The sequence below is a fragment of the Phocoena sinus genome, chromosome 7, assembly GCF_008692025.1.
Source record: "Phocoena sinus isolate mPhoSin1 chromosome 7, mPhoSin1.pri, whole genome shotgun sequence".
In the NCBI taxonomy this organism is placed as follows: domain Eukaryota; kingdom Metazoa; phylum Chordata; class Mammalia; order Artiodactyla; family Phocoenidae; genus Phocoena; species Phocoena sinus.
This window is the reverse complement of record NC_045769.1, coordinates 11,616,463-11,638,896: the sequence shown is the minus strand read 5'-3', so window position 1 is coordinate 11,638,896 and position 22,434 is coordinate 11,616,463. Positions and strand designations below refer to the sequence as shown.

The 22,434-nt window shown below is 41.2% G+C and overlaps 1 protein-coding gene across 8 annotated transcripts in view; it reads right to left on the bottom strand.

Annotated features, from left to right (window-relative positions):
• The window catches only part of COL4A4 (collagen type IV alpha 4 chain), a 146,891-nt gene that overhangs the window by 54,978 nt on the left and 69,479 nt on the right, over positions 1–22,434 (bottom strand). For all 8 annotated transcript variants that reach the window (XR_004350630.1, XM_032636649.1, XM_032636651.1 and 5 more), the window contains 7 exons: positions 20,756–20,845; positions 19,604–19,767; positions 8,706–8,778; positions 7,651–7,757; positions 4,553–4,736; positions 2,723–2,791; positions 443–550 (listed from right to left, as the gene is read on the bottom strand). Coding sequence is in view for 7 of the 8 variants with exons in the window: in XM_032636649.1 (XP_032492540.1) it covers positions 443–550; positions 2,723–2,791; positions 4,553–4,736; positions 7,651–7,757; positions 8,706–8,778; positions 19,604–19,767; positions 20,756–20,845 (795 nt within the window). In the remaining variant the exon portion in view is untranslated. The remainder of the gene's footprint in view (positions 1–442; positions 551–2,722; positions 2,792–4,552; positions 4,737–7,650; positions 7,758–8,705; positions 8,779–19,603; positions 19,768–20,755; positions 20,846–22,434) is intronic.

Here is a 22,434-nt window from a genome sequence, read left to right as displayed (position 1 = left end):
AAAATACAGGGTTACCTACTAAAATTAAGAGTAACTTAAGAGGCAATATTGTTTTTTGCCATCTTTTGTCAGAAAATGAATTGTAACTTCCGTGTTTCCTATAAGCCAATGACGTTTCCCTAATTGCTTTCACTTACCGGCAAAACAGTCTGTCTAGACTGAGCAGTTCCTACAACATAATATAATAGCCGATAACTCATGCTCCAGGTTTAAGGAGCCCTGAGACATCACAAAAGTATCATAACCTAGAAGTTATCGAAACATAGCTAAGAGCTTACTCTATCAAGAAAAACCACTCCCCCACCATCTCGGGATCCCTGGGCCATTTGCTGACTAAGAGCTTACTCTATCAAGAAAAACCATTCCCCCACCATCTCGGGATCCCTGGGCCATTTGCTGACTAAGATCATGAGACATTCCTAAATGAAAAGCCCTTATTTACCAGGTGGACCAGGTATTTCTGAGATTCCTGGTTTGCCACGTTGACCCTTTTCCCCATCCAGACACCTCAACCCAGGAGCTCCCCGACGACCTGGAAATCCCTTTGGACCTAAACAAAAACAACAAAACACAGACACAATAAAATCAAATGAGGACAAAATAAGATGATTTTTAAAATAAAATCTATGTAAAGTCTTTCTTAGGGTATTTCTACTTTATGGAAGTATAGGTGGTGCCTAGCCTTGGTTTTTATGTGTCTTGTGCTCCAAATAAGCTTTTCATAGAGATTGTGTTAAAGTACTTTCTCAGAAGCCATACTGTAAAGAATTCTTTCTGAAAGCCTTTGGGACGTACACCACCATTCAGATGAATCTTTTGATACCTCACCATGCTGAGTCTCAAACACAAATATGTGAGGATAGCCTTCCTTGTAAGAGGACAGAGGTGGTGGCCAGAGTGTGGCTTGATGGAGAAAGCACCAGAATAAAGACCAAGTCTATTTCCCTGCATCTTACTGCATTTGCCCTTAAATGAAGTACGGGCAAAAAGCACCTGCAAGGGCTTCCCTGGTGGCGCAGTGGTTGAGAGTCCGCCTGTCGATGCAGGGGACGCGGGTTCGTGCCCCGGTCCAGGGAGACCCCATGTGCCGCGGAGCGGCTGGGCCCATGAGCCATGGCCGCTGAGCCTGTGCTCCGCAACGGGAGAGGCCACAGCAGTGAGAGGACCATGTACCGCAAAAAAAATAAATAAACAAATAACGAGCACATTTGGGCTTCCCAGGTGGCACAGTGGTTGAGAGTCCACCTGCCGATGCAGGGGACGCGGGTTCGTGCCCCAGTCCGGGAAGATCCCACATGCCGCGGAGCGGCTGGGCCCGTGAGCCATGGCCGCTGAGCCTGCGCGTCCAGAGCCTGTGCTCCGCAACGGGAGAGGTCGCAACAGTGAGAGGCCCGCGTACCGCAAAAAAACAAAAAACAAACAACAACAAAAAAAAGCACCTGCAAAAGGAATTGAGATTTTTTTTAAAACCTTCTGTGTTTTCCTACAGGGAGTTCTCTAGGCTAAAATAACTTATAAATCACGAACTTCAAAGGAGATGCAACTGCTAGCTGAAACTTTGAGTGTTCACTTCCCTGCTGAAAGTGACCATGCGTGCTTTTTATCCACCCATGACAAGGTACCAGCAAATGTGAAGATGAACGTACAATCAGTCAACCAACCATTCTTCACTCCACTGATACAGAATTATATTTCCACACCCTTGCCACTGCCTTGTGGTGGGTGGCCCGTATTTCCCACACTTTGACCCGGGGCTTGGCCATGTGACTTGCTTTGGCCAATAGGATAGTAACACCATGAAGTAATGAGAGGTGTGAACAGCGCAAGTGAAGCTGGGCCCCACCCTCTGGCATTTCAGCAACCACAGGAGCAGAGCACACCCTGGCCTCACAATGAGATGCCCGTTGCAGACCTGACCTGACCCAGGACCAGGCATGAAGCCGATAGAGACCATCTTAGATCAGCTGAACTCCAGCCAACGACAGACCCATAGAGAGAAAATAAATATTATTTGTTAAAGCCCACTGCAATTTGGAGGTTGTAATACAACACTATTGTGAAAGCTAGTGGTTATAGAGGGCAACGGAGAGTCATTCATCATTCAATGCTTAAACACTTTTTGTATTGATAGTTACGTAGAACAAGAAAGGTGACCTTTAGTGGCCATGCTAGTACTTAACAGGTCAATTTAAGTGAACTCTAAATAAATAAAAAAGAATTAGACAAAATCCTTATATAGATCTAGGGTTTAATTCAGCTATAAATACGTGACTGAGTCAAGTGCAGTGGTTGTATGAAAGTGTAATCAGGGGTGTAGATGCATGGGCATTTTTCAGAATGTTTCTGGTCAGATATTTGGGTCTCTTGGAAAGCAGAATAGAGTAAAACTTATCATCAGTAAGCAAGTAATCAATTTTCACTCTCGGGGCACAAGTAAAGAAAGAAGATATAGTTTTAAAATGCTCAAAAGGCAATCATTTTTGCTGATATGTGATCAAATCAAAGTAAATCTTGTTGCACAGAAATATTATTCAGAGTGGGTTTGGTGGACTGGGGACCCAAGAGGAATGGCTACAAATAGTGTTTCCCCATAGTCCCTCAAAACTTTATAATCAGGGTAGAAATATCCTAGATAGTTCCTGAGGATTTGCTATTGGTTTATCTGTCTTGCCAGTTCTTTTAGTTGGGAATGTGTATGACAGTAACTTCTCCTTGATCGTACCTGGAGGTCCATCAAAACCTGGCGGGCCTGGCCTCCCAGGGTAGGTTAAGTTACAAGGAATTGTATCACCTGGAATGAAAAAAAAAAATTGGCATTCACATAATTGATAGTCCAATGCAACATGAATCTCAATGACAACTCGATCAAGATACTTCTTCACACCATGGAATTCAAAGGAAAAGAAGACTCTTGAGTCTCATTAGGTCACTTGAACTGCGTTTATTTTGAATTTCTAGAAGATCTGTCCTGAAATCTGAACTTCAACTATCAGACAGTAATAGACAGAAGGGGAATAAGAAAAATATTGATTCCAAGAAATATCAGTTTAATAACCTACAAAAAATAATGGATGCATAGACCCATGGATGTCTAATACAATGGAATCAGAAGCTTCGATAAATCATGAAATAGCAGCAAGCATCCAACACTGAGTTCCCAAGATTTGACTCCTAGCTTGGATGTGGGGGAATTGTGCAAATGAAGAGACTGGGAGAGATACTAATAACAGCTTCTGTTTACTGAGGGCCTGCCATGGGTCAGGTGCTTCAAATATATTGTCTCTGGGGGCTTCCCTGGTGGCCCAGTGGTTGGGAATCCATCTGCCAGTGCAGGGGATGCGGGCCTGAGCCCTGGTCGGGGAAGATCCCACATGCTGTGGAGTAACTAAGCCCATGTGCCACAACTACAGAGCCTGTGCTCTGGAGCCTGCGAGCCACAACTACTGAGCCCATGTGCCACAACTACACGCCTAAAGCCCGTGCTCCGCAACAAGAGAAGCTACCACAATGAGAAGCCCGCGCACCGCAACGAAGAGTAGCCCCCGCTCACTGCAACTAGAGAAAGCCCGTGTGCAGCAATGAAGACAAAACGCAGCCAAAAATAAAATAAATAAATCTATTAAAAAATATATATATATACTGGCTCTTGTTTTTCTAATGACTTTGCAATGTGGTTTTGTCATCCTTCATTTCACTTGGTAAAGAAAATAAAATTTCAAAGTTGTGCTCTGAGTTTTCTTCTCCTTTAAAATGGAATGTTTCCCTTTTATAACAGAAATTTCATCTCATAATGTATTACACCATAAGCTCTTAAATAAAAAATGTACCATATGAATAAAAATAATGTTATATTTTGATGGTTCCAGACCATGATCTTAAACCATATCAAATTCCAAGGTATTCGTCTTTCTATGTTGTCAAAGCAAGAACCAAACATATTATTATATTATAAAAATTCACAAGTACCTATGTAACTCAAGTCATATGCACATATTACAAAAGAAAAAAATCTTAAATCAATCTTTTTCCAAACTTTTTAAAAGTTTTCAGCTATAAAACTACAAGTCACTTTATTGTTTGAAATCCAAATAACTGTCAAATATATTCAAAATCCCTCCTTTTTTTCTCCCTAGAATGCCTACAAATGGGTTTTCATGGACAATGCTGTATTTTTAAAATGAAATATTAGTGGTTTTATTCAAATAAAATGCATAATCTCAAAAGATAGTACAAAAAAAGAGAGATTTTGAATATATACATGTATGTAATTTTAAGTCAGATTGTCCACACTGATACTGAGAAATGAATGAAAGGCAATTTGCCAAACCAATAAAACAGCAACGACATCTTAGCATCTTAAAGATTTGTTTTAAGTATTGATTGTGCTGTAATGCTTTTATTTGTTGGACAACATTCAAGGTTTGAACAGTGAACTGTGGGAATTTTATTTTAGAGGTTCTACCATGACTGTAATAACTTTGCCCAGAAGAGAGGCTTACTTTAGTTTCCATGATTTCACTTGACATTCTGCCACAAAAACATTCAAAATTACCTTTCTGACCCTTCCAGCCATCAGGGCCCCTCTTGCCTGGGCAGCCTGGAGCTCCTGGTTGCCCTCTCTCTCCTGGTGGACCAGGAAATCCCAGTCCCGGAGGCCCCCTAGGTCCTGCTCTGCCCGGGGGGCCTGGTGGTCCAGGAGGCCCTTTATCACCTGGGGCTGCATCTTCATGATCTCCCTGAGAACATTTGCATCAAGAGTCAATCACCAACCTTTGAAAGGCCATGAACTCAAAGCAATCATTGTCACTGTAGGCTACAAAAATGCAAGCAGAAAGCCAGTTAATTCCAGAAGTTACTTAACAGCAAATGCAATTTTAAATGATTAACTAAGATTCTTCTTAATGTTTTACATACATATCTACAGACATATATATGCTCTTGATGTGTGTTTTATGACTCAAAAACAGAAAATTATATGCGTTATGTCTTAAATACAGAAAAAGAAATTTTATTTAGAACCACTCTGTGACAGCAAATACAATAAAATATAGAAATGCATAAATTAAGGGAAGTAGTGGGCTTACAAACTAAATAAATTCTTATCTATTAGAAACGTTTTTTTCTGCATTATTGTAAGACACAGGGAGGGACTTTATCGCCCTCCACCTCTGTGGGCCAAGGGCTGACAAATCCTTTCTCCTCCTGCATAAGAATGTGACCTTTGGTTAAGGGTCTAGTTCTGCTCTTCAGGAATCTGCATAAAATGGATGTCAACTGCGTTACTAGACCACATTGCTTATGGTAAAATTAATCCCTGGCTGCAAAACTTGCATGTGGTCTGGAAGAACTATAAAGACCTGTGTGGAGCCTTTGTCAGGGCTTCCTTAAGAGGTGGCTCCTGTAACTGGCAAGTTCCTTGTGGGGTCCCCGCAAGCTAGCTCTGTGGTGGAGATAACACTCCCGTGGAGAAGCAGGCTTTCAAGTCCAGGCTGCTCACACTTCTGCATATGAGAATCTCATTGCCTTCACCCCAACTGAATGAAAAGCTGCAAGGACTCCTGTGTAGGAGGAACGCCTGACACTGCCCTGCAAGGCAAGCTGAGGGTCACGCCTTCTAGCCTTCTGAGCGGCCTGGTCCCAAATGTGGTCTATGAGTCTGAATTGTTTCAGACTCAGTCTGAAACTCTAGAGAGATTCCCCCATCCCTAGCGGGTGGTATAGAAATTCCTCTCCCAATCTGATCTGTAAATACACTTCGGTTTTTCACAGTTAGGTTAGTACATGATGACACTTATCACTCAGTGATGTCGGTTTCTAAATACAGCAGTCCCCTGCTTATTCACGGTTTCACTTTCCAAGGTTTCAGTTAGGCATGGTCTGAAAATATTAAATGGAAAATTCCAGACATAAACAATTCACAAGTTTTAAACTGCGCTCCGTTCTGAGTAGCATGATGAAGCCGTCTTGCTCCATCTCACTAGGGACGTGAATCAACCCTTTCTCCAGCATATCCTTCAGTCGGTCACTTGTAGCGTCTGGTTATCACATTGACTGCAGTGGTGTCGCAGTGCTTGTGTGCAAGTCACCCTTATTTTACTTAATAAGAGCCCCAGAGCACAAGAGTAGTGGCGCTGATAATTCAGATTCTTGCCAAAGAGAAGTTGTAAAGCGCTTCCTCTAAGTGAAAAGGTGCAAGTTCTCGATTTAATAAGGAAAGAAAGAAGAATCGTAAGCTGAGGGTGCTACGATCTATGGTAAGAATGACTTTTATATCCAGGAGATTGTGAAGAAGGAAAATGAAATTTGTGCCAGTTTTGCTGTCACACCGCAACCTGCAGAAGTCATGGCACAGTGCTTGCTAAGTGCTTAGTTAAGATGGAAAGGCATTAAATTTGTACAACAAGATATTTTGAGAGAGACAGAGACACTACATTCACATAAATTGTATTACAGTATATTGTTATAATTGTTTTATTTTATTATTAGTTGTTAATCTCTCACAGTGCCTAATTTATAAATTAAACTTTATCATAGGTATGTATGGGGTCGGGTACTATCCATGGTTTCAGGCATCCACTTGGGGTCTTGTACCGTGTCCCCTGTGGATGAGGGGGGGACCACTGTAGTTTCTTAAGTGGAAGAATGAATGAAACAGGGATTACCAAATCTAAAGCAGAGAAGATTATTTATATACTCAATATCCGCTGAAAGGCCAGAAAGCTATAAATATCATCTAACCCAACTTCCAAACTGCCGTCTCTTATTCACATGTATTTTATCAGATAGGAGTCCTATAAAATCAGAACATGGTCCTTCCTTTTTACAACACTCTCAGTGGCAGACTGCATGATCTGGTGGAAACAGCATGTACTTGAAATAAGAAAGACTGGGTTCTCCCTCCTGCTTAGCCTACTTGACAGACTGTTGACCTTGAGCAACGTACCCTAAGCCTCCATCTCCTTACTGTAAAGTCTCAAAGATAATTGTTCCTCAGAAGACAACAGTTACGAGTAAAACATCTAGCTCAGTTTGTGTGGCATTGCAAGCATTCAAAACTACCTCACATGCCAAGATATTTTAAGTTCCTGATTATGTCTCACAGTCTTTTCTTATGAACTTCATCAGCTACACGTGGTCTCCACCCAAAACATGTTTGAAAAATGCAGAATTATCATTTATCAGTGGGACCTTCCATCAGCCAATATGTCTATCCAGTGGATCTGCACTAGTTCATCCTTTCTTGCTTGCCACTTCCCCTCATGTGCTTCTTCATCAGAGAACAGAACTGAAGGTAATTATCAGGACCTGTGTGCTATCCTCCACGCTACAGAGTCAACTGAACAGACCTGAAACCAGTGGGGGCTCTGTAGAGACAAGGGCCCCGTAAGGAAATAAGCACCACGAGAATAATATAAAGACTAGAGACAGAAACTCTTGCTATGATGAACTGCACTCGGATTTTAGACCATCTGCAATAAGCCATACCTTTTGTAACAGCCATCTTTTTGTGGCAGGGAATCAAATGTGACTCTGATTTACAGCACGTTGACACGTTACTGTTCAGCTTTTTTAAACTGAGAAGGGGAAAACAGATGCTTTGTGACCATGTAAGAGAGTGAAACTCTATAGCGGGAGAAGAATTATACACACCAGCGGTCCTGGGTCCCCTTTTTCTCCAGGATATCCATCTTGACCGTGTTGTCCCTGCTGCCCTGGAAATCCTGGGGGCCCATCAGGACCTCTTTCTCCTTTGTGCCCTGGTAACAAAGGCCGAAAGAGTCAAGCCCTTCTCAGCAATGGAATAAGTAGAAGGAAACAAAGGACTAAAGATAAAGGCAATGACCATGACCCTGGGCTGGTAGAGGTTCCTCTGAGTGTCTCAGTTGACTAAAGTCACACGAAGACCATCATGCAAAAGTCAAAGGGGAGATTGACAATTGCCAAACTCATTGAATCTCTTATTTGGGAAATGTTTCTTTTCCCGTTCTGACGAGGAGGTTGTGTGTGGAGGTGCCAATCCCTACAGCATCTTCCTCTGCTTGTGTGACACCAAACACGGCAAGCCATCCCCTGGCCATAGAGAGTGGGGGAATGGTCCATGCTTGGGCCCATGCCCCAGGCTAATCCAGTCCTTCCTGGACCTTTTTTATTCTAACTGGAGCAGAAAGAGGTAGAGCTCTCTTTCACCTCTGGCTGTAAGAACTTGGAGCTACCTGGGGGCAGGTACCCATAGCCCAGAGAAAACCAGACAGGGCGAAAATGCAGGTGGTGCAAAGAAAGATGCAAGATGCCGAGACAGCCTTCTCATGCAGTCGTCCCAGTGCAAACCATACACCTAACCTTTCAAATTTTGTTTAAGTCAATAAATTACTTCTCTAAAAACACTACTTCAAGCTGGGTTTTTGTCGCTTACAACCAAAATACTCTTGATTAATACAGGATACTATAATGCAGCGAATAAATGCTAGGCAAATCAAAGGAGGTCTTGTTTCAAACCCAATTCACAACAATGAGGATTTGAGCACAGGATTTAGGTTCAACATTCACACGACGCTGAAGGGCAGGGAGTATTTTTTTTAAGCAATCTCAACAGTCCCAAATCTTATTATAGAATTCATCTGCAGTCACAGGAGAAATTAATGCAAGAGAATGGTTCATACATCATTCATAAAATGGCAGGGAGCTAAGTGATTGATTATGCTCACCTTTCACTCTTGATACAACCAGGTCACCTTTCTCTCCTTTGCTGCCAGGTGGTCCTGAGGTACCAGGTTTTCCCTTGGTAAAAAATACGAGGAAAAAATCAGTTTAACTGTGATGGGTCAAAAGTTATTTGTATACATCTAACCTCTCTCTTCTTTCCTTCTAAATCACCTGTTCTAGATTCTAGTTTGGTACTGTTGGTGTCATTCTCTTCCCCACCTTCCAAGGGGGGGTCCTGCCTTACAAAACTGAGGTTCTTGAACTGCATGTGAAAGCTGGTGGAATCTGAGTCACCACCGTGCCTGAGTCAACAGAAATGTATCACTGTCAGTTTCTTGGTTTGGGCAATGTACTGCGGTTCTGTAAGGTATTCATTGGGGGAAGCCAGGTGAAGTGTACATGGGACCTCTGGGCATGATTGCACAACTCCTTGTGAGTCATAACAAAAAAATTTATCTCAAAATAATTTACAATTAAAAAAGTTAACTATCTTGAGTGTTGACATGTAGAATTGGGAGGAAAGGAGGGGAGAGGTTAACCACTGCAGCTGGCACTAGAGCAGAACACAGAGGTTTAGGAATGAATGTGATGAAAAACACTGTGATAGTGTAGGACATTAACGAGCAAGAGAAGGAATCTTTCTGTAATCAGTGTATTTCCTCTGTATGGCAAGTAAACAACTAATTTTGGCCAATGGGCTCATCATCTTTTAACTTCAGCACTGCCCTGAGCCTGGACTATTTCAGTCACAGTTTTGTGTTACATAGTATTAAATAGTAAGACATGTCAAAAATCTGTAATCCTACGTTTGGTGTATGAGAATGACCAAGCATTACAGTAAATGCAGTTATAAGCACTGTACCTAGCTTCAGGTCACTTATCTGCTGACCTCAATGATCAAGAAACATAGACAAGAATTTGGAAGGAGGTAAAAATGACTGAGCAGACCACTTGCTTTGCTTACACAGATGCCACTTTGTCTTTTTTTCACACAATCTTAACAGCATGGTCAAGCAAGCTTAATTATCTTTTTAACTGGCCTCTATTAGTTCATGAGCAGTGAAGTACAAAGGGGGATAGAGGTACAAGCAGAGAAAGGACAATGGCAGCATCAAACAGTAAGAGCAAAGAAAAAGCCTAAAATGTATACAACAGGTATCAAAACTAAAGTGGACAAAATGATTGGGAGCCATTTAATGTACAGAAAAAATACAGCTCCACACACTACTCAATACTCCCATTCAGAGCACCACCTAAATGAGCTCCAGAGACGGGCGCGAGCCGCGGCTAACAGCGCGGACCCCAGAGACGGGCATGAGACGCTAAGGCTGCTGCTGCCGCCACCAAGAGGCCTGCATACGAGCACAGGTCACTCTCCACACCTCCCCTCCCAGGAGCCTGTGCAGCCCGCCACTGCCGGGGTCCCGGGATCCAGGGACAACTTCCCCGGGAGAACGCACAGCGCGCCTCAGGCTGGTGCAACATCACGCTGGCCTCTGCCGCCGCAGGCCCGCCCCGCACTCCGTGCCCCTCCCCCTCCCCGGCCTGAGGGAGCAGAGCCCCCAGATCAGCTGCTCCTTTAACCTCCTCCTGTCTGGGCGGGGAACAGACGCCAGAGGGCAACCTACACGCAGAGTAGGGGCGAAATCCAAAGCTGAACCCCAGGAGCTGTGTGAACAAAGAAGAAAAGGGGAAATCTCTCCCAGCAGCCTCAGAAGCAGCAGATTAAATCTCCACAATCATCTCTGGAATACCTGAATAGTCAACGAATCAACCCAAAATTGAAGCGGTGGACTTTGGGAGCAACTGTAGACTTGGGGTTTGTTTTCTGCATCTAATTTGTTTCTGGCTTTATGTTTATCTTACTTTAGTATTTAGAGCTTATTATCATTGGTAGATTTGTTTATTGATTTGGTTGCCCTCTTCCTTTTTTTTATTAATATATATATATACTTTTTTTTTCCTTTCTTTCTTTTTCTGAGGGTGTAAGTGTATGCTTCTTTGTGTGATTTTGTCTGTATAGCTTTGCTTTTACCATTTGTCCTAGGGTTCTGTCTGTCCGTTTTTTTTTTTTAGTATAGTTTTGAGTGCTTGTTATCATTGGTGGATTTGTTTTTTAGTTTGGTTGCTCTCTTCTTTCTATCTTGCTTTTTTATTTTTAATAAGCTTTTTATTTTAATAAATTTATTTTATTTATTTATTTTTTTCTCACATTTCTTCTGAGCCATGTGGCTGACAGGGTCTCGGTGCTCTGACCAGGTGTCAGGCTTGAGCCTCTGAGGTGGGAGAGCCGAGTTCAGGACACTGGTCCACCAGAGGCCTCCCAACTCCACGTAATATCAAACGGCGAAAATCTCCCAGAGATCTCCATCCCAACACTAAGACCCAACTCCACTGAGCAACTAGCAAGCTACAGTGCTGAACACCCTATGCCAAACAAATAGCAAGATAGGAACACAACCCCACCTATTAGCAGAGAGGTTGCCTAAAATCATAATAAGTCCACAGACACCCCAAAACACAACACCGGATGCGGTCCTGCCCACCAGAAAGACAAGATCCAGCCTCATCCACCAGAACACAGCCACCAGTGCCCTCCACCAGGAAGCCTACACAACCCACTGAACCAACTTTAGCCACTGGGGGCAGACACCAAAAACAACGGGAACTACAAACTTGCACAAAGGAGACCCCTAACACAGTAAGTTAAGCAAAATGAGAAGACAGAGAAACATACAGCAGATGAAGGAGCAAGGTAAAAATGCACCAGACCAAACAAATGAAGAGGAAATAGGCAGTCTACCTGAAAAACAATTCAGAGGGCTTCCCTGGTGGTGCAGTGGTTAAGAGTCCACCTGCTGATGCAGGGGACACGGGTTCATGCCCCGATCCGGGAAGATCCCACATGCCGCGGAGTGGCTGGGCCCGTGAGACATGGCCGCTGAGCCTGAGCATCCAGAGCCTGTGCTCCGCAACGGGAGAGGCCACAACAGTGAGAGGCCCGTGTACCGCAAAAAAAAAAACCCCAAAAAACAAACAAAAAAAACAGTTCAGAGTAATGATAGCAAAGATATCCAAATTCTTGGAAATAGAATGGAGGAAATACAAGAAACGTTTAACAAGGACATAGAAGAACTAAAGAGCAAACAAACAATGACGAACAACACAATAAATGAAATTAAAAATTCTCTAGAAGGAATCAATAGCAGAATAAGTAAGGCAGAAAAACGGATAAGTGACCTTGAAGATAAAGTAGTGGAAATAACTACTGCAGAGCAGAATAAAGAAAAAAGAATGAAAAGAATTGAGGGCAGTCACAGAGACCTCTGGGACAACATTAAACACACCAACATTTGAATTATAGGGGTCCCAGAAGAAGAAGAGAAAAAAAGGGACTGAGAAAATATTTGAAGATATTATAGTTGAAAAATTCCCTAATATGGGAAAGGAAATAGTCAATAAAGTCCAGAAAGCGCAGAGAGTCCCATACAGGATAAATCCAAGGAGAAACATGCCAAGACACATATTAACCAAACTATCAAAAATTAAACACAAAGAAAAAATATTAAAAGCAGCAAGGGAAAAGCAACAAATAACATACAAGGGAATCCCCATTAGGTTAACAGCTGATCTTTCAGTAGGAGCTCTGCAAGGCAGAAGGGAGTGTCAGGACATATTTAAAGTGATAAAAGGGAAAAACCTACAACCAAGATTACTCTACCCAGCAAGGATCTCATTCAGATTCAATGGAGAAATTAAAACCTTTACAACCAAGCAAAAGCTAAGAGAATTCAGCACCACCAAACCAGCTTTAAAATAAATGCTAAAGGAACTTCTCTAGACAGGAAGCACAAGAGAAGGAAAAGACCTACAATAACAAACCCCAAACAATTAAGGAACATACATATCGAAAATTACCTTAAACGTAAATGGATTAAATGCTCCAACCAAAAGACATAGACTGGCTGAATGGATACAAAAACAAGACCTGTATATATCCTGTCTACAAGAGACTGACTTCAGACCTAGGGACACATACAGACTGAAAGTGAGGGGATGGAAAAAGATATTCCATGCAAATGGAAATCAAAAGATAGCTGGAGTAGCAATTCTTATATCAGACAAAATAGACTTTAAAATAAATAATATTACAAGAGACAAAGAAGGACACTATATAATGATCAAGGGATCGATCCAAGAAGAAGATATAACAATTGTAAATATTTATGCACCCAACATAGGAGCACCTCAATATATAAGGCAAATACTAACAGCCATAAAAGGGGAAATCGACAGGAACACAGTCATAGTAGGGGACGTTAACACCCCACTTTCACCAACGGACAGATCATCCAAAATGAAAATAAATAAGGAAACACAAGCTTTAAATGATACATTAAACAAGATGGACTTAATTGATATTTATAGGACATTCCATCCCAAAACAACAGAATACACTTTCTTCTCAAGTGCGCATGGAACATTCTCCAGGATAGATCATATCTTGGGTAACAAATCAAGCCTTGGTAAATTTAAGAAAATTGAAATCATATTAAGTATCATTTCCAACCACAATATTATGAGACTAGATATCAATTACAGGAAAAAATCTGTAAAAAAATACAAACACATGGAGACTAAACAATACACTACTAAATAACCAAGAGATCACTGAAGAAATCAAAGAGGAAATTCAAAAATACCTAGAAACAAATGACAATGAAAACACGATGACCCAAAACCCATGGGATGCAGCAAAAGCAGTTCTAAGAGGGAATTTTATAGCAATAGAATGCTACCTCAAGAAACAAGAAACATCTCAAATAAACAAACTAACCTTACATCTAAAGCAATTAGAGAAAGAAGAACAAAATATCCCCAAAATAAGCAGAGGGAAAGAAGTCATAAAGATCAGATCAGAAATAAATGAAAAAGAAATGAAGGAAATGACAGGAAAGATCAATAAAACTAAAAACTGGTTCTTTGAGAAGATAAAATTGATAAACCATTAGCCAGACTCATCAAGAGAAAAAGGGAGAAGGCTCAAATCAGTAAAATTACAAAGGAAAAAGGAGAAGTAACAACTGACACTGCAGAAATACAAACGATCATGAGATATTACTACAAGCAACAATATGTCAATAAAATGGACAACCTGGAAGAAATGGAAAAATTCTTAGAAAAGCACAACCCTCCAAGACTGAACCAGGAAGAAATAGAAAATATAAACAGACCAATCACAAACACTGAAATTGAAACTGTGATTACAAATCTTCCAACAAACAAAAGGCCAGGACCAGATGGGGTCACAGGTGAATTCTATCAAACATTTAGAGAAGAGCTAACACCTATCCTTGTCAAACTCTTCCAAAATATAGCAGAGGGAGGAACACTCCCAAACTCATCCTACGAGGCCACCATCACCCTAATAAGAAGACCAGACAAAGATGTCACAAGAAAAGAAAACTACAGGCCAATATCACCGAATAACACAGATGCAAAAATCCTCAACAAAAGGCTAGCAAACAGAATCCAACAGCACATTAAAAGGATCATACACCATGATCAAGTGGGATAAAGTTTATCCCAGGAATGCAAGGATTCTTCAGTATATGCAAATCAATCAATGTGATATACCATATTAGCAAACTGAAGGATAAAAACCATATGATAATATCAATAGATGCAGGAAAAACTTTTGACAAAACTCAACACCCATTTATGATAAAAACCCTCCAGAATATAGACATAGAGGGAACTTACCTCAACATAATAAAGGCCATATATGACAAACCCACAGCCAACATCTTCCTCAGTGGTGAAAAACTGAGGAAGAAATCAAAGAGGAAATTCAAAAATACCTAGAAACAAATGACAATGAAAACACGATGACCCAAAACCTCTAAGATCAGGAACAAGACAAGGTTATCCACTCTCATCACTATTATTCAACATAGTTTTGGAAGTTTTAGCCACAGAAATCAGAGAAGAAAAAGAAATAAAAGGAATCCAAATCAGAAAAGAAGTAAAGTGTCACTGTTTGCTGATGACATGATACTATACATAATGATGCTACCAGAAAACTACTAGAGCTAATCAATGAATTTGGTAAAGTAGCAGGATACAAAATTATGCACAGAAATCTGTTGCATTCCTATACACTAATGATGAAAAATCTGAAAGAGAAATTAAGGAAACACTTCCATTTACCATTGCAACAAAAAGAATAAAATACCTAGGAATAAACCTACCTAAGAAGACAAAAGGCCTTTTTGCAGAAAACTACAAGACAGTGATGAAAGAAATTAAAGATGATACAAACAGATGGAGAGATATACCATGTTCCTGAACTGGAAGAATCAACATTGTAAAAATGACTATACTACCCAAAGCAATCTACAGATTCAACGCAACCTCTATCAAACTACCAATGGCATTTTTCACAGAACTAGAACAAAAATTTCACAATTTGTATGGAAACACAAAAGACCCCGAATAGCCAAAGCAATCTTAAGAAAGAAAAATGGAGCTGGAAGAATCAGGCTCTCGGACATCATACTATACTACAAAGCTACAGTAATCAAGACAGTATGGTACTGGCACAAAAACAGAGATATAGATCAATGGAACAGGACAGAAAGCCCAGAGATAAACCCACACACATATGGTCACCCTATCTTTGATAAAGGAGGCAAGAATATACAACAGAGAAAAGACAGCCTCTTCAATAAGTGGTGCTGGGAAAACTGGACCGCTACATGTAAAAGAATGAAATTAGAACACTCCCTAACACCATACACAAAAATAAACTCAAAATGGATTAAAGACCTAAATGTAAGACCAGACACTATCAAATTCTTAGAGAAAAACATAAGCAGAACACTCTATGACATAAATCACAGCAAGATCCTTTTTGACTCACCTCCTAGAGAAATGGAAATAAAAACAAAAATAAACAAATGGGACCTAATGAAACTTAAAAGATTTTGCACAGCAAAGGAAACCATAAACAAGATGAAAAGACAACCCTCAGAATGGGAAAAAAATATTTGCAAACAAAGGAACTGACAAAGGATTAATTTCCAAAATATACAAGCAGCTCATGCAACTCAATATCAAAAAAACAAACAACCAATCTAAAAATGGGCAGAAGATCTAAGTAGACATTTCTCCAAAGAAGATCTACAGATTGCCAACAAACACATGAAAGGATGCTTAACATCACTAATCAATAGAGAAATGTAAATCAAAACTACAATGAGGTGTCACCTCACACCAGTCAGAATGGCCATCATCAAAAACTCTACAAACAATAAAATGCTGGAGAGGGTGTGGAGAAAAGGGAACCCTCTTGCACTGTTGGTGGGAATGTAAATTGATACAGCCACTATGGAGAACAGTATGGAGGTTCCTTAAAAAACTAAAAATAGAACTACTATATGACCCAGCAATCCCACTACTGGGCATATACCCTGAGAAAACCATAATCCAAAAAGAGTCATGTACCACAATGTTCACTGCAGTTCTATTTACCATAGCCAAGACATGGAAGCAATCTAAGTGTCCATCAACAGATGAATGGATAAAGAAGATGTGGCACATATATATGATGGAATATTACTCATCCATAAAAAGAAAGCAAATTGAGTTATTTGTAGTGAGGTGGATGGACCTAGAGACTGTCATACAGAGTGAAGTAAGTCAGAAAGAGAAAAACAAATACCATATGCTAACATATATATGGAATCTTAAAAAAAAAAAAGTTTCTGAAGAACCTAGGGGGAGGACAGGAATAAAAAGGAAGATGTAAGTAATGGACTTGAGGATATGGTGGGGGAGGGTAAGCTGGGACGAAGTGAGCGAGTGGCATGGACATATATACACTACCAAAGGTAAGGTAGATAGCTAGTGGGAAGCAGTCACATAGCATAGGGAGATCAGCTTGGTGCTTTGTGTCCAGCTAGACGGGTGGGATAAGGAGGGTGGGAGGGAGACGCAAGAGGGAGGGGATATGGGGATATATGTATATGTATAGCTGATTCACTTTGTTATACAGCAGAAACTAACACACCATTGTAAAGCAATTATATTCCAATAAAGAGGTTAAAAAAATACACAACAACAAAATCTCAGCAGCCACAAGAATTCCTCTCTGCAGGGCATGTACTAGTTATTTTATACACAGTCTAGATCAGGGACTTCAACCGTAGATGCCCACTGGGGGGCCATGCTCTTCCGAAAAGCAGGCGAGAGGGCATGGTGGAAACTTGAGGCCCCAGACCTCCTCAGCTTCCGGCAGTGGTGGGGATCCAGTGACCTGTGCTAATGAGCTTCCAATTTCTCAAGGGCAGCCATAAATATATTAATAGTACAAAAGCAAACACTGTGAGGACAGAATGAAACATGCTGGAGGTTCAGATTTAGTCCATGGCAGTTTGTGACCTGTGGTTTGCGCTGCAACTCCTCAGGGGCAGCGACCCTGGCCGTCTGGTTCACTGGTGTGTACCTTGTAGCTCTCAGAATATACTGTTGAATTGAATTCTTACCAACAAACTTGTAGGACAGGTGTTGTTATGTCCATCTTACAGGAACACCACAGAGCTCACCAATGTCAGAGTTGGGATTTGAAGCTTGGTCCATGTGCTCCTAAGCCCTGTGCCTTCCAATAGACCCATCCTGGGAACTGCTCTCAGGCTAAGGCAATGAATACAAGGCTTTGGTCCAACCACAGAAAAAATTGCAAAGAACTTAAACCTACTTTTCTGTTTTCTACTTTCTCACAAATCTGTGGCTTCTGGAGCCAGGGACCAACAGAGGAGAGAGATGTACAGCGGAGTGAGAACACCCAAGAATGCTTGTCTGTGGGTCCTTCAAGCTCCCTCTTTCTGTCCATCCCTCCCTCCCTCCTTTCCTTTCCTGTGCCCCATAGTATGAACTTGGTCCCTAACTGTGATCACAGTGAGATGAATTTAGTACAGAGAAGTCATATGGACAGAATCATACACAGAACAGAGACATCGGAAACACGGCCAGTTTAATGCAACATTGTAAATCAACTACACTTTAATTTAAAATAAAAAAAATTTTAAATTAAGAGGTAAGCCCTGGAGCAACTGAATTACATAAACCTCCACCAGGATAACCCTGGCTGAACTAGTAATCCACACTCCAAGATGTTAGCTCTGAGAAGTGACTCAATTGAAGGAAGAAAAATATTTTAGAGCCAATAAAACCTTCATTATGAAAATTAAGTAACAACATAAAAAAATAACTATGGGACTTCCCTGGTGGCGCAGTGGTTAAGAATCTGCCTGCCAATGCAGGGGACACAGGTTTGAGCCCTGGTCTGGGAAGATCCCACATGCCGCAGAGCAACTAAGCCCGTGAGCCACAACTACTGAGCCTGCGTGCTGCAACTACTGAAGCCCACGTGCTTAGAGCTCATGCTCCGCAACAAGAGATGCCGCCGCAACGAGAAGCCCGTGCACCGCAATGAAGAGTAGCCCCTGATCGCCACAACTAGAGAAGTCCCGTGCACAGCAATGAAGACCCAACGCAGCCAAAAACAAATTTAAAAAAAGATTGTTTTAAAAACTAAAAAATTTTAAAAATGACTATAAAAAGTTGAATTAAAGAAGCAGACAATAAAATGCAGCCTACTTAATATTGATAATTACAATTATATTTATTCAACATACGCATATTAAGGACCTAACTTCTCGTTGAGTTGACAAGGTTGGTGCAGGAAGAGCTTAACCATCACCCTCACTTAAGGCTCTCAGACTGGAGAGCTCTTAATCCTGGCCACCCCAGGATTAAGCCCCTGTAATAAGGGCTGTCTCCAGCCTCCAGGGGAGGGCCCCCGGGGGCAGTGATTTTATTCTGAGGGACCGCTCTGCCTCAGCCCGAGTCACTTGGAATGGTCCCTTGGAATGGTCAGCAAATAGAAGTCACCGCAAGATCTCATGCATCCTCTGGCACGAAATATAACATAAACTCTGACGAAGCCAATATCTACAGCTCCACCCGATCTCTCATCTGGATCCCTCACTTGAATATTATCCCACAGCCTACTTGAGGCCTCCGCCTGCTTGTCTAATCGGCACCCCAAACCTAAAATGTGCCCAACAGCACTGCTTCCTTTCCTGCCCCCCAGGCCTGCGCCTCACATTGTCTGCCCATCTTGGCCCCATCCTTTATTTCTCTGCTTTTCATATCCCACATCCAGCCTCACAGCCAGTCTGTTGGCTCTATGGTCAAAATATACCCAGAATCTGACCACTTCCTGTCACACCCAACAGTAATAGGTACACCTGTCCGCCATCATATTTCACCAGGATTACTGCAGCAATAGCCCAGCTAAATCTCCCTACTTCTTCCCTTGTCTCTGCTGGCTGCTCCATGTCATCCAGAGTACAAGCTTGAAGCTAACCCACCTACAATGCTCCATGCTCTCCAACCCCTCCTAATCTCCAGCCATTTGACTTCAGGTCTGCTCTTTCCCTCACTCTCCATGCAGGCCACACCAGATGGTGATGGTCTTTATTGCCATCGGCCATACTCTATATTCACCCGTCTATCTGTTATATGGTGTATGTCCTCCCAACAGAGTAGAGGCTCCCAGAGGGCAGAGATAGTGTTCTGGTCCCTGCTGTATCCCCAGCACCTGGAATAGTACCTGGAACATAGTAGGTGCTCAATAAATATTAGTTGACTGAACAAATGAATGAATGATGAATGAATGAATGAAAGGATAGAGATGATTTTTTGTCATGAATATACTTATAGATTCAAAACATACAATATATATATCACTATAAATTGGAGAAAGGTACAAGTGAATTCTATCTCTACCAGTCTCTTTTAACTAGAAAGATTGATACTGGAGAGAGTTACTCACTGGTGGCCCTGGAGATCCTCTGGCACCAGGAAGGCCTGGGTAACCTTTTTCTCCAAGTCGCCCAGGGAGTCCCAAGTCTCCTTTACTCCCTTGCCTCCCAGGAAGTCCTGGAGGGCCGGGTGGGCCTGAGGGACCAGGCTGGCAGGCACAGAGCCCTGTGCTTCCTAGACAGAGGATAAAAGGCAGCTTTGTCAAATTTCCTGAATGAAATCCCAATAAAGTCTTTACTATACAAAACCAATAGTGCGAATAAGAACTAAAAGGGTCTGATGTGCACAATTCTTATCACAGAAAACTGATAACATGTGATGTGGAGAGCACAGGGCATGACCTGGGGGTAGCTATGGTCTATGTGGGTGGACATATCATTTCCAGACAAATGGGGTGTTCTGTCTTAATAAATGCAAACTGACAAAATCTAGGGGGAAAGCCGATGTCTGATTCTATGGAAGAAACTTTGAAAATAAGAAAGTTTCTTATTTTTAAAAGTTTAGAAGTCTCTCATTTGGTTCCTACTAAAAAAAAACAATGTCTCTTAATTTGGTTCCTGCTGAAACAACAACAACAGAATTGGTTAGACCATAAACCCTGGGCATTTAAAGAACCCAAATAATATGTTAAGAGGGATTATTGATTGTATTGCATGTTACAGTTAGTAACTCCCTACAGTGCATTTTCTAATCATCAGGACCTTTAGTTTTAAAAAATGCCTTTTGGATAGTCAAACTCCTCAGCTCTCATACCTACCTGACTCAGTTGGTCAAAAAGGCACCAAACAATTTAGGGTGTAGAAACATAGAGCTATAGGTATTTGATGAGTCTGGGAAAGATGGGACCCACAGAGAGAAACCAAAATTAAAGATCAATACTGTCCTATCTCTGCTTTTTTCAAGTAATTGAGAGGATCCTGTGGAAAAAGCCATCACTTTGAGGCAAATTTCATGGCAGGTAAGTGTCTCCTTTATGCTGTAAGATATAGATTTGACTTTTCGGTAAGTTCTAATCACATCACAAGCACACAGTGAGTTAAGTACTCACAGGGGTAACTACCTTGAGTGAAGAATCTAAATGAAATCCACATTGTACATTTCATAATGCCTCCCAATCCTCCATATGTTGTTTTCTAGAAATTCTACTTTGATGCATACTTGCCTTTTTCTCCTTTTGAGCCTCTTCTTCCTGGAGGACCCACTTTGCCTTTTATTCCTTGTGGTCCAGGAGGCCCAGCACTACAATATACAACTTTCCAGTGGGAAAGGGGGTGGGCAGAGAGAATCACAATTTTTGTGAACATCTGATATAGAACATCTGATATAGATCTGATATAGAACAAGTAGAGCTTGGTGTGTTCACATTCACACCATCCCCTCAACACCATTCTTTCTTCCATTCCTTTCTTATGATTCTTTCTCTCTGCTATAAGAATATGTATACAAATAGACCATACAATTGTCACAGCAAGCTTCTACTACCATAACCATTGATAACACTATCCCTAATCTCAGCCCTAATTTAATGGGTTGCAAAGTAGTGGATAATAAAACAAACAAATATACCAAAACAAAACAAATAAACAAAAAACTAAAAGTAAGTATATGGCAAATATATTTTGCCCCTTAGTTATCAATAATTACCTAATAAAGAAAGCATAAAGCAGGGTTTGTAAAAATTCAGAGACATCTGATTAAAAATGTTAGATAAAATGCAAACAATAAGTTCCTTGTCTCCCCAAATACCAGTAAGATAACAGACAGTAAAAGAATATTATAAAAAGGTATAATCTTTCAAGACAAAGAAAAAGAGAAACCAAAGCAAAAAAAAAAAAAAAAAAGTAAAAAGATTTAGCAGACCTTAAAAAGCTGAATTCCAAGCAGGCTGTGGGGAAAGCAGAGACAGAACACAGTTTACCTAGGAAATCTCTTCCAAAGTTCAAGAATTGGTACCTCTGAAGTAGAATGACAGTGAGACCCCAAACAGGATGATTGGTCAAAGAAGCAGCTAAATAGTAAGAACACCTTCTCAAAAACTGCAGCAGGAAAAAACAAACGCCCTCAAAACTGGAGGAAAGAGACAATGAAGTAAGAAGAAATCTTTAAAATAAACTATATAGTTTAGAAAGCAGACAAAGGAAGGCATTTCATTCCCCAAACAGAAACAGGATGCTGCAAAAAGAAACATTAAAAGGGAACAACAACAAAAAATGAGAGAGAGAGAGAGAGAGAGAGAGAGAGAGAGAGAGAGAGAAAAAACAACAGCAACAATAAAATCCTCAGAAATTTTTTTTAAAAATGGTTATGAAAGCAGAAATTTAAAAATTCAGGAGCAGACTTGGAAGATGGAGTTGAGGAAGTCTACCAGAAAGTGTTACAGAAAAATTAAAAGGTGAAGAATAATAGAGTGAAGATTTGAAAAACAGACATGTAGGATTGATTCTCTAACAGACAAATATATTGAGTCCAGAAACAGAAAACAGAGGGAAAAAAAGGAGGACAAAGTATCCCCAAAGAAATACTTCAAGGGCTTCCTTGGTGGCTCAGTGGTTAAGAATCCGCCTGCCAATGCAGGGGACACAGGTTCAAGCCCTGGTCTGGGAAGATCCCACATGCTGTGGAGCAACTAAGCCTGTGAACCACAACTACTGAGCCTGAGCTCTAGAGCCCGTGAGCCACAACTACTGAGCCCGCAAGCCACAACTACTGAACCCGTGTGCCACAACTACTGAAGCCCACGTGCCTAGAGCCCATGATCCAAAACAAGAGAAGCCACCTCAATGAGAAGCCCACGCACTGCAATGAAGAGTAGCCCCTGCTCGCTGCAACTAGAGAAAGTCC